The 13,944-nt window shown below is 35.5% G+C and overlaps 1 protein-coding gene across 2 annotated transcripts in view; it reads left to right on the forward strand.

Annotated features, from left to right (window-relative positions):
• Nucleotides 1-13,944, forward strand: part of Spred (Sprouty-related protein with EVH-1 domain) — a 183,182-nt gene that overhangs the window by 78,256 nt on the left and 90,982 nt on the right. Inside the window, exon 1 of one of the 2 annotated variants that reach the window (XM_072526483.1) lies at nucleotides 10,693-10,834. The exons of the other annotated variant lie outside the window; for it this stretch is intronic. Coding sequence (XP_072382584.1) covers nucleotides 10,812-10,834 — 23 coding nt within the window. The 5' untranslated portion in view covers nucleotides 10,693-10,811. Of the gene's footprint in view, nucleotides 1-10,692; nucleotides 10,835-13,944 lie in introns of those variants that run through there. 2 annotated transcript variants of the gene reach the window in all.

Consider the following 13,944-nt stretch of genomic DNA (forward strand, 5'->3'; position numbering starts at 1 on the left):
GCTTTTTTTCCGAGAAAAACGCGTTAAAAAAAAGCTCTTTTTAATATTTACACAGTATCGTTTATTCTAGGCCCAGATAGCGACGTGCTTCCTGGTAAAATATCTAGAGCATCTTTTTGCTCCTACTTTCGACGAACTCTGCGTTTTCTGTTCCATCTGCAGTCATTTTATCCGCTCTAGTAATTCGATTATTACCTGTGGCAATTTTTATGTGAGTGCTCACTCACATCACTCGCTCATCTCACTCGCTCTTCTCACTCGCTTATCTCACTAATCTCACTAATCTCACTTAATCACTGAGCTCATTTTCCTTACTCCTCATTTCACTCACTCACTCACCTGAATCATTCACCTCAATCATTCACCTCAATCATTCACCTCAATCATTCACTTCACTCACTCACTCACTCACTCACCTCACTCACTCACCTCACTCACTCACTCACCTCACTCACTCACTCACATCACTCACCTCAATAACTCACTCACCTCACTCACTCACTTCACTCACTCATCTCACTCATTCACCGGACTCACTTAACTCACTCACTCCTAAATGCTTAAAACTCCATCAATTTTGCACCGATCACTCTGAAATTTTAACTGGAGACTCTTGAAGAGTCGTATTATAGAATAAAAAAGTCGTCAACTGATGTATAAGGGTTAAATAAATAAACCGCTATCCCGAATATCATATTCTGACCATTTTTTTTTCTTTGCCGTATATTTAACCAAAATATACTGTGTAAATTTGAAGAGGCAGCCAAAATCAAAACATTTTAATAATTTGTCCCCTCTAACCTTAATACTTTCCTCAACTCTCCGAGGTATGCTTTGAATAATACGGAAACCATAATTTAGACAGGAAGTTGACCCTTACTTAGAACTTATAGTATAGCCAAAAAGAGATCAAAGATATCTGAGATATTATCTGGCTATCGCTCGCACTAGCTCAGTTAACGTTACCTAGGGTGAACGTGCAAAAAGGATTGAGTTTTCTTTCACAAATTGTACTATAACAAAAAAAATTAATAAATACCAAAAAGCGAGCACACTATGGGAGACTCAAAGATAATAATGGTAAACTCATTGCAGACATCAAAGATAAACTAAGATTTTGGCAAGAATACATAATGAACCCAGATATGCTCTCCTTCAAGCCATCCTGCAAGGAAAAATATTTGGAAAACGAGGTTCAGGAAGAAGAACATCTTGGTTAAAGAACCTCAGAATCTGGTTCAATACAACATCTGTGCAGCTTTTCCGCGCTGCTGCAGATAAGATAAAGATTGTCATGATGATCGCCAACATTTTTAACGGATAGGCACAACAAGAAGAAGAAGACATAATGAAACTATTCGACGATGGTAGAATGATAAAAGAAGAACCACAGGAACAAACAGGACCGAAAATAATAATGTGCGAATTAGAACAGACAATTAGAAATGCAAAGACCGCAAAATCCCAGACCAGATACCCACTGAGCTAATTAAATGCATTGACGAAGAAACACTGCATATACTTCTAGATCTGTTCAACAAAGTATATACATACAACAGGAGTAATACCCGAAGATTGGCTGCTGTCCACGTTTGTAACACTACCAAAGTCAGTACATGCGACAGAATGCTCCCAGTACAGAACAATTTTCTTAATAAGCCACACACTTAAGATATTTCTCAAGATAATACATGGAAAACTATACAAAAAAATAGAAGAAGATATAGATGACACCCAGTTTGGACTCAGAGGAGGACTAGGAACGAGAGAGGCTCTGTTCGCTTTTAACGTTCTCGCGCAAAGACGACTAGATATAAACCAGGATCTCGATGTTTGCTTTATAGATTATCAAAAGGCTTTTGATAGAGTACGACATCAGAAACTCGTAAAACTGTTAAAAGAACAGAATGTGGATAGTCGAGATATACGGATTATTGTAAGTCTGTACTGGAATCAAAAAGCAAAGGTTAGAATCGAAAATGTCAATACAGAAACTATACAAATCAAAAGAGGTGTTAGACAGGGTTGCGTGCTGTCCCCATTGTTATTCAATCTGTACAGCGAAGCTATTTTTAAGGAAGCAATATCAGAGGAACAACAGGGTATATCAATAAACGGAAAAATCTTGAACAACATAAGATTCGCAGACGACTCCGCTGTTTTTGCAAACAGTCTAGAATCACTGCAACGCTTAGTAAATAGATTACATCAAGTCAGTATAAAATATGGACTACAAATGAACGTTAAGAAAACCAAGTGCATGATTATTTCTAAGCAACATACAGTAGGAAGGCTAGATATCGAGGGAAAACAAGTAGAAAGAGCGAATAACTACAAATATCTGGGAACCTGGGTAAATGAAAACTACGACCAAGGTAGAGAAATAAGGACACGCATTGAAATTGCAAGACAAGCATTTATAAAAATGAAAACAATATTTGTTAATCGAGACCTTCCTCTGGAGCTGAAGATAAGAGTCTTAAGATGCTACGTGTCCTCGACTTTGTTGTATCGAATGGAAAGCTGGACACTAAAAGTGGATAATATGAAGAAGTTGGAATCATTTGAGATGTGGTGCTATATAAGGATTTTGAAAATACCATGGACCCAACGAGTTACAAATGCAGAAGTGTTAAGAAGGCTACAAAAGGATTGCGAGGTCGTAAAGCACATCTAAACAAGAAATCTGGAATATTTAGGCCACATTTCTAGAGGTGCGAAATATGAGATATTAAGGCTCATAATGCAAGGTAAAATCAAGGGTAAAAGATCCATAGGAAGCTGAGTAGATCTTTTCAGAGTTGCCGCTAATAAGGTATGGATAGCTGTGATGATAGCCAACCTCCGATAGGAGAAGGAACTACAAGAAGAAGAAGCTTCTTCTTCTTTGAGTGCCTCTCCTATCGGAAATTGGATATCATTAGGGCGATTCTAATTTTATTTACTGCTGTTTTGAATAATTCGTTAGTGGTACAGCCAAACCACTCTCTTAAATGTCTCATCCAGGACATTCTTCTACGGCCTGGATTTCTGCGTCCTTGGATTTTTCCTTGTATTATATTTTGTAGGAATGTGTACTTTTGTCCTCTCATCAGGTGTCCAAAGTATTCAAGTTTTCTCTTTTTTATATTCAGTAAGAAGAAGCTATATTTCGTAAAATACTGAAAAAAAAAGAAGCTATATTTCGTAAAATACTGAAAAAAATTTTCAGTAAGGGTCAGTGTGGTTTGACCCTCGAAAGAGCTTAAACCAACATTCAAATGAAGCCATCGGTTAAAATTAAATGAACAATAGTGTTCTTACAGTTTTTCTTGTATTTTTTTGTTTCGTTTCTCTCGTTTAGTTATTAATCTTTAATGTTAAGTTATCGTAGAGATTTCATAACATCTAAAAAAAACCTATTTTGAACTGATGATGCTTTTAAAAATAAAAGCGAAACGTATTCGAATAAATCAATAAAGTAGTTGACTACTTTCATTATATATATATATATATATATATATATATATATATATATATATATATTCTTTGAACATCAACGTTTTAATTTAATTATCATCACAGTAGCTTACTCGAACCGTCTCTGCTGAGAGCAAAATTGTATACCCCTCTTACAAAACAGACGTAACATACCTATAGCTTTATTATTTATAAATTAAAGTGGAAGTCGTTCGGTCCTCTTTCCTAGCGAGTTAACTGTTGCTGACATGGAATGAATGAATGAACATCAAAACTGGATTCGCCCACATACAATAAAAACTAATTGAATGGAATAACTTCGAAAACTTGGCAACTACGCAAATGTATAATGCCTATACGAATCGATGGAGATCTCGCGCGAGAAAGATAATGGATGGGCGAGTGTGGAGAATGTGCAAATTGGTGGAATGTTTGCGAAAGCGAAAATTTCGTAGAGGAAATTGGGTGCTCGGTACATCGAGTACAAGTGGAACTAATTTGCTAATCCGAAAAATATTGTAATGTAGACTATACAAAAACGTACGAAAATACGGATTTTGAACCAATACAGAGCGAAATATGTGCTAAGTAAAACTTTAGTACGTTAAAACAAATCTAACGATGAAACTAACTGTCCATTCAACATCTTAGGATTTGTTGGAGCTCCTAAGTGTACATCAAATTCCCTAACTTGTGAGTCGTCTTCGTCTATATCTTCTTCGTCTATTATTAATTTGCTCTCGAAATTTTAATTTAATGTATTTTGTATACTTTGAAATAATTACAATCAATTAGTTTCATTTCTCCCAAATTTATTTTTTATTTTTTTTTTGGTTTTACTTACAATATTTGTAGATCCTGATCCATTCTTGTTCCACAAGAAGTTAAGAAATGCTATCCGAAGCTGAGGCGACCTTAGCTTCTACTTTTCGTGCTGATCTTCCATAATTATAGAAAACCACCGAGCATAACACTCCACCATAACAAGATCTTACGGCTGTCTTACTGACTAAATTACTGGCTAAATCAAGATCTTATAATAATATAGACCCTTACTTTAGGAGTTAAAATTGTGTTAATTTATATTCATAAATCAAGTGTATAAGGAAAATCAAAAAGGAAGAGTGGCCTTAAAACGCACCCCCTGTAACACGATGGAGTTAAAGTCAAACTGGTAGTACCATCTACCGAGAGTGTGTGCCATCAACGACTTAAATAAACATAAAGCTTTTAATAACCATTAAGCAACATTGGGGGGCATTGGGGGGGCAAGAGCATCAATGGGGTTGCAATTATAATACCACCCACATTCCAGAACTACGTAAATGGATATGATGCAGTTAATGACAGAATTATACATCTGAGACTAAAGTGCTCAACATCCATCCTCCACATCATACAAATATATGCCCCGACAGCCACGGCAGAACAAGCAACACTAGAAGACTTTTATATGGCTCTCGAAGGTGTACTTGATAAAATACCAAACAAAGACATAGTGGTGATACTAGGCGACTTTAATGCCAAACTTGGAAGAACGAATCTAGATGACCACATGAAGATGATTGTAGGGCCATATGGTCTAGGAGATAGGAATGAGCGAGGAGACCGACTATTAGAATTCTGCAACCAAAGGAAATTCTCTGTAATGAACACGCATTTCAAGCATCATCCGCGTAGACTCTATACCTGGAAATCACCTGGAGATAGAACAAGAAATCAAATAGACTTTATTCTGATCAGTTCGAGATGGAAGTCTTCAATTACCAACGCAAAAACATTTCCAGGAGCAGAATGCGGAAGCGATCACCAGCTCTTGATGGCTGATTACAGAATACGTTTCAAGAACATACGCAAAGCTTCTCCCCGTTCTTTTAGGCTAACGGACCCCGAATTAGCTATCTTTAAAGAGAGAATTGAACCAGCACTAACCAGAATAGAGAACAATCGGGCAGAACAAAGTGTGGATGAAGCCTGGACAGATATTAAAGAAACCATCGTAACAACAGTGAACCAATGTCGCCAACCATCTATAAATAATAGCATTAAACCGTGGATCAGCAGAAACACGTGGAAAGTGATTGAACAAAGAAAGCAACTTAAAGTTGGCCCCTGTGATCAACAGACATATAAAGCTCTCTCCAGAGATATTCAACAAAGATGCCGAAAAGACAAACAAGAATACATCTCTGAAATCTGTCAAGAAATAGAAAATCACGGATATCGAAATGAAACCAAAGACCTCTTCCGGAAAGTGAAAATTCTTGCGAGAGAATTTAAACCCAAGAACTATGCAATAGAGGACAAACAGGGTATTATCATAAGTGATATCGACAGAGTGTTGGAAACATGGAAAAACTATTGTTCAGATCTCTACAGGGAAGAACACGTAAATCTAGGCCACACTTCGGCCCTCGAAAACATCGCATACAACCCTGAACCTGAAATTCTGCTGTCCGAGATTGAAGAAGCTGTAACTCACCTCAAGAAGAATAAATCCCCTGGCTGCGATGATATCACGGGAGAGCTCCTTCAGAACATGGGAGACAAAGGATGTTACATAATGTGGAAACTTTGTAATAAAATTTGGAGATGCGGAAAGTGGCCCAGAGAATGGCGCACATCATTGTGCATACCAATCCATAAAAAAGGAACAACTACAAAGTGTAGTAATTATCGTACCATCTCACTGATTTCCCATCCAAGCAAAATATTACTAAGAATCATTAAACGCCGTTTGCAACAATACTTAGACAAACAAATTCCCCAAGAACAAGCAGGCTTTGTCAAAGGGAAGGGTACGAGAGAGCAAATCCTTAATATGCGGCAGCTCATAGAAAAGGCCCGCGAATTTAAAATTCCAATAATAATCTGTTTTCTAGACTACCAAAAGGCATTTGATTGTGTGAAGTGGGAAGTTCTCTGGACAGTTCTTCATGAGATGGGAGTTCCAGATCATTTGGCAATATTAATTAAAAACTTATACGAAGATAACTCAGTTAAAATAAGAATTGAAAACCAGCAATCTGATACCTTCAAAACCAGCAGAGGTGTACGACAAGGGTGCATACTATCTCCAGACCTGTTCAATTTATATGGAGAATACATAATGAGGAACGCACTCGATGGATGGAGAGGCGGCATCTCCATTGCAGGAAAAAAGATCTCAAACTTAAGATTCGTAGACGATACAACACTGATAGCAACATCTGAAGAGGAGATGTCGAGACTGATAAAGAGAGTAGAAACCGAAAGCAACAAATGTGGGCTCAAGATTAATAATCAGAAAACAAAAATCATGATTGTGGACCACGCGAATATCCTCCAAACAACAGGCGCCCTAAATCAATTCGAGAAAGTAGACGAGTTCACGTATCTAGGATCTTCCTTAAGCAATGCAGCCTCCTCCCATACGGAAATTCGCAGAAGAATAGGGATGGCCAAGAACGCGATGAGTCGACTGTCAAAAATATGGAAGGACCGCTCTTTATCCAAAAAACTCAAAATGAGACTGGTACGGACACTCATTTTTTCAATCTTCAGTTACGGTGCCGAAACATGGACAATAAAATCAGAGGATAGGAAAAGGATTGACGCATTCGAAATGTGGTGCTGGAGACGAATGCTACGCTACTCGTGGACGGAGCACAGATCCAATCAGTCGATTCTCGAAGAGCTAAACATTCAGACCAGACTCTCCTCTCAGTGTCTTGCAAATATTTTAAAGTTTTTTGGCCACATTGCGAGAAGAGACAATGACAACTTAGAAAGATTAATTGTATGCGGAAACGTAGAAGGACGTAGAGGCAGAGGACGCTCACCTATCCGATGGTCAGATCAAGTACAGAAAGCCACTGGAGAGACGTTTTCCGAGTCCATGAGAGCAGCCCAAAATCGCAAGAGATGGAGAGAATTGACAGCCCGCATTGTAGGAAATCACGATCCTCAGCAATGAGGAAACGACAAGAGAGAATAAGCAACATTAGTACCTTTTGATTACGATTTTTGGAGCTGTAGGATGCTAGATACCTTACATAGCGAATTTATTGTAGTTAGGTACGAAGTATTGTATATTTCGTGATTTGATGGTGATCAGTACCTCTCAGTTCTTTTTCATTCTCATTCTCATTCTCATTTTTCATTCTCAGCACCATAAAAAAAACCAGGAAAGGCGTAGCATTGCTCTTGAAGAAGGAATCCGGTTGAAGGTGATCAGAAATGTAATGTTCTTCCGTTGATTGGCCGGTGAAAGGTTAGAATCAAATATCGGGGACATGATATCCAACTGGCATGTGACGCACGTCACATCTATGTCGGATCATTTATACATTTGCTTTGAAGTAGAAAGAGTTTATGCAATGATCTTAAAAGGTGCTGGATGTGGAAACATGGATGCTAAGGTATTTAAAGAGGCCCAAGAGCAATTTGAAGGCAGAAGAGTTGCCAAAGGATTGGCTACAACAAGCAATCATCGCACCATTTGGGGAGAACTGCCCACTATTTAATATATGTCTCCATAATAGCAAAATCGCTAAAGGGTGGAACTAAACTAAAGTCTAGTAATACTTTTACACAAAAAAGAGAATAAATGCGACAAAGAAAGATAAACCTATATCGATGCTTAGTCAAGTGTACAAACTGTTTATGAGAGTTATTAACAATAGGTTGACTTACAAAATGGATAATTAATTATTTATTCCCGCCTGTTCTACCAACCGGTAGAACAGGCGGGCTTGCGCAAAGGATATAGTACATCAGATGATCTGCTGACAATGCGAACGTTGAGAAGGCAACTGAAAACCAACTACCCGTATTTCTTGCCTTCATAGACTATGGAAAGGCATTTGACAGTATCGAGATGTGGGCTATAGGACAAGCTATTAATAATTGTAGAATAGATTCGAGATATAGGCAACTAATACATAATATATATGAAAATTATGAAGTACAACTAGACCTAGAAGACGTTAATGGCAACGAGTTAAACCACTTCAAATTCGAGGTGATTATAGCGAGCACATTCGAGGAACTACAAACTATGATGGAGGAACTAGCAGGCACCTCTCAGGTAATATTGCCAAATATAGCCCTAGAAGACGTCAATGGCAACAAGTTAAACCACCTTAAATTCTAGGTGATTATAGCGAGCACATTCGAGGAACTACAAACTATGATGGAGGAACTAGCAGGTACCTCTCAATATGTTGGCCTAAAATAAAATGAGATAGAATAAATCCAAGAATATATCTATAGAAGCCAAATTCTGAAACTTGACAAAGAGAACCAAAATGCGAAAATCACTAGAAGAGTAAGACTGGTACGGACATGATTTGGAAAGCTCTTAAGCAGGATGGTTAAGAACCGCAAAATACCTCAATATTTGAGGAGCAAAGTGTTCAACCAGTGCATCCTTCCTACTATGACAAATGTATGTCAAACCTGGCCCCTAATCCAGGCAAAAATGAATAAACTAGCCACACCAGAAAGGGCCATATTAGGTATACGACTGTTGTAATAAAAAGACGAACGACGGGGTAAGATGAAAAACAAAAATCTTGGATATCACAACAAAAATTGCCAAACTCAAATGGAGCCTCGCAGGCCACACTGTTAGACAAAAACACCAATGTTGGAACGTTACAATACAGTACTGGAGTCCTTAAACGACCAAGAGGAAAATCATGGATGAGATGGGTAGATGACATTAAACAAATTGCCAGAACAAATTGGAAGTATGTTGCTGAACATAAATATCGATGGAACTAGTTGGAACTAGTTGACCTTCAAGACAGGCTACGTGGTACTTAAGGGCAAAGAACTCATCTAAACGGAGGGCATATAAGATTAACCTGAACACCTACAATAAAACCATAAACAAATAAGGAAAATTTTTGTTGTCAGAGAAAGGACTTTTCTGACAACATCGAAATTTCACCCGACAGTGCCAAGGTAAACAGAATTCTTAAGGGAGGTGATAACAAGGGACGGAATTTAGTAAAACTACCAAATGGAAAGTACTCAGACTCTTTCCAGGCAACTTTCGAGTCTTAAGTGTCCACTTCCTGGTTGGGTTAGGACAAGGTGGAGCAATTAAACTATCACACAGCCAGCGCTGTCTAGATGACCTTGGATGAGATCTTAGATTCTCTTAAAATTAGACGGCCTATGGAAACGTTGGAATAGGAACTTGAGGCCATTAGTGGTCCTACTATTCAAGTTTAAAGCGATTTGAAGGAGGATAAAAAGTCATGAACTGGTTTTTCATAGTTTGCATCCTCTTATGCATTATTTTTAACTAAAAAGTGGTTCACAATACTTCTTAAAAACTTTTTTTTTTGATCGTATGAAAATAAATAGGCTTTTTTCACATGTTCAGAAAATGGTCTGCTGTCACTTTACCAGAAGTTCTCTTCCCACAAATATAACAAAATTTCACTTAAAAGTTGTTAAAAGAGCCTACGGAAAAGTTGACGTCTTAGGACTTTGTGTATCGTTTCTATTGCGTATTAGAAAGATATTAGTAATATGAAAATAATGGGCTGAATTGTCATAAAAATCGTGTCGGCTAGTGTACAATTGAAAATAGATGCTTCTTCTTCTGAAACATTCTTATAAAAAATTTGGAAAAATGAAAATGCTGATATTATTTTAAATTTTTAATAACACGCCATATATATATATATATATATATATATATATATATATATATATATATATATATATATATATATATTATATATATATATATATATGTATGTATGTATGTATGTATGTATGTATGTATATATGTGTGTGTGTTATAGCAATTAATTTAAACTAACCGATTGAGATTGAAAGTAGAGATAAACGAAGAACCTGTTTGCTATACATATATTATAATATATCTAAACAAAAAAGGAATTATTTTCAATGCGTTTCTTTGTCATATTTTGAGGTTTGGCTGGTATACTAAAGGGATTTGAATAAACCGCATCAATGAAAATCTACATCGACCGACTGCAGCATCCCCGGAAAACTCAAAATGAAAATCCAAATTTTCCCTCAAAATGGGCCGATGAACTTAACACCTAGTTACCTACATTTCATCCACACGTGGACTGCATAACGGAGGGTGCGGCGAGGGGGATGATTTTGTGGTGGGGACAGATATGACGTCAATGATGCCCTGCGCCCTCATTGAAGGGGAGATTTCTCCTCAGTGATCGGGAATTTGTGGCGGAGCAGTTCGAGAAGTTTTGACTTGATAGGCAGAAGTGCTTGGCCGTAGTCTTGAAAGTGTTTCGAGTTTTTAAAGGTTGTTTAATCATTTCGCGTGGTTATATTTTTCTGCGAAGGTGGATATAGATGAAGATATGAAAATTCAAGCTCATAATTAGTAAGTTTTATAGAAAACTTTTTGTTAATTTATTAAACAGATCATTTCATTTTTTACAAGAAATACACAATTTTTACTGCTTTGAGGACAAATAGTGTTCCATTTTCTTGATTGATGTTAAAATTTCTTTAAAATAATTATTAAACAATTGAATCACAAACTACTTCTACATAAACATTTTTTTATAAATTTACTACAACTCTTGAGAATCCAAGATCAGGTACAACAGCTTGTTTTATTGTTGGTTATCTTAATTAGTAAAAAATTGACAGTCGGTTAAATTGGTGGTAATACTTATGTTCTATGATTTTAACAGATGACTAGACAGTCAGTTAATTTATAGTTAAGCCTTACCTACAGTTGTAAACAGATAAATTTCCAAAACGAAATAATACAAAACCACATCTTCCAGTTTTAAACTTTCAAATTTACGTTGTTACGATGTCTTTTAGCATTGAATTCCTTGTCTAAATATAATGTCAGTAAATCGCACAAATGGCTGCAGGGTAAAACAGTTCTAACAGTATATATATATATATATATATATATATATATACAAATTGTAATTTGCAATATATTGGCCACGCATCAAAACGTTTAAAGGACCGTATTATCTCGCACAGAAGTGATACCAGGAAATATCCAGATAGGTGTAGTTTAGCTACGCATCCCAATCAAAATGCTCATGTAATGAATTATACAGGAGTCAAGGTATTAGCAACAGAGAATAATTATTTTAAGAGATTGTTTCTTGAGATAACTTTTATCTCTGCAACAGAGAAAACCATTAATAAAAGGTCTGACATTAACCATTTAAATGCTCACATTGATTATATTTAGACAAGGAATCCAATGCTAAAAAGATATGGCAACAACTTAAATTTGAATGTTTAAAAATGAAAGATGTGGTTTTCTATTGTTTCGTACATCTGTTTACAACTGTAGGTAGAGGCTATCTATAAATGAACACAACACAAAACAGACTGACCAAGTCATATCAGTCGTGGTCAACTTCATATGTTAAAATTACAGAATATAAGTATTACCTCCAATATAACCCACTATCAACTTTTTACTAATTAAAAGAACCAACAATAACCAAAAATTACACGTTTTGCCTGATCTTGGATTCTCAAGAGTTTAGTATTAAATTAAGAAACCATTTTTTTAAAGTGTTATGTAGAAGTAGTTTCTGATTCAATTGTTAAATAATTATTTTAAAGAAATTTTAATATCAATCAAGAAAATGAAACGCTATTTGTCAATGGAATTTTAAAATATATTTATATTATATTCCCCTGTTATGGCCGTAATCTCACTTTTGTATGGTTTAATCTTTGATTATTGTTCAATATGTAACTCATCCAATAACATTTTAGCTATCACTGCTGATGGTATAAAGTATAGCGAAATATATTTGACTTGATTAATTCAGCTGCTGACCCGTTATAATTTACGTAAAATATTCTAAAAATGTTCACCATTTACGTACTGGTATAATCAAGACGATGGTAAAATTATATGTCTTCCGTGGATTTCACGTAAACTGTTTTTAGCCCTAAGTATTTATCCCCATAAACAAAGGTCGAGTGAGGTAAGGTCAGGAAATTGTGCTGGCCATTCTATCGTAAATTTTCTACCAACCAATTCATATATTTGGAAAAAAATCGTCCAAGTATTGACGCACGTCACCAGCGTAATGTGAGGCATATATGTGTCTTGAGTATAAAGCAGATAAGGGCGAAACTAGTTCGTTTTGAAGAAAGTGCTGATACCATCCTCCAGTCAATTTATCATCAAAGAATATAGGACCCCGCGTCCAAACATTAATTTTTACTGGGTGCTGAATGTGAGTTTTCCTCATCCAATGGAGTTTAACGTCAGAACAATAGCGACATTTCGGCTATTAACGAGATCACTTTGTCTTATCAGAAAAAAAAATCCATCCCCGAAACATAAGCTAGTCCAAATTCTACAAACATAACTTATAAACAATAGAGATTTAAAAATGATGATACAGTTTTACTGGAATCAGTTCATAGAAATGGTAATATATAATGAAATCCGTGCAAAAATTAAAATCAGGTCAGTGAGTAAATCTATAATAAACGAAAAAACTGTCAACAACATAATTTTTTCGAATACTGTGGTACCTGAGAAAATTCAACGGTACTTCCATCTACGTCCCATACGACGATAGAAGACGATACTTAAGGAAGAAGGTGAAGCTCAACATTTGAATATGTTTTTGTCCACAAAACCAAACAATCTATATCATAGTATATTTTATTTACCTTTAAATAATTGAAACATACTTTATAATCTTTTTTCTCTACACACTCTACAGCATATACAGGGTGTTTAAAAAATAACACCGTCTCTAGGATAGGTAAAAAACTGAAACATAATTGGTGTTTGCTTAGTAAAAATTTTTTGTAACGCCATCCGTTTTCAAGATATAGGGCGTTGAAGAAAAAAATTACACATTTTTTATGATTTTTTATTTTATTTATTTATTTACGGATATACAACATTACGTTTTTAACATTACATGACGTTACATTTTTACAAAAATATAACGTCAACCTGTACAAAGCATAAGTTGTGTTAAAAAAAAACACACTAAAGTTAAAAGTAAGTTAAATTAATTTTTATTAGGTAATCATACTCAAAACCTTAAGTGATTTCTTAAATGTTGTTGTAGGTATTCCAAATAACTCCAAACTTTTGCTGTGCTCATTTGCATTTCTTAGAATTCTTGTAATATGCTCATTTTGACCATAGTTTGTAGTATAAAAAGAAATGTTGAAAATCTCAGTATTACTAGTCCTTCTAGTATTAATATTAAAACTTTTAAACTTAGTAACTCTGGATCTTCAACGTATCCATTCATAATCTTATGAAACCTTCTATGATGTAGTGACGAAATATTAAGTATTGAACGTATACCATCATATGTATGTTATTGTCTGATAAAACCAATCTTGTAAGCACATACTCTCAAAAATTTATTTTGAACTCTCTCGATAAAACTAAATTAAAGTATAACATTTTTAAAGTTTGTACTGAAAACTGATTACAATTTCTAAGAATAAATCCCAACATATTAA

Source organism: Diabrotica undecimpunctata, chromosome 3, assembly GCF_040954645.1.
Source record: "Diabrotica undecimpunctata isolate CICGRU chromosome 3, icDiaUnde3, whole genome shotgun sequence".
NCBI lineage: Eukaryota > Metazoa > Arthropoda > Insecta > Coleoptera > Chrysomelidae > Diabrotica > Diabrotica undecimpunctata.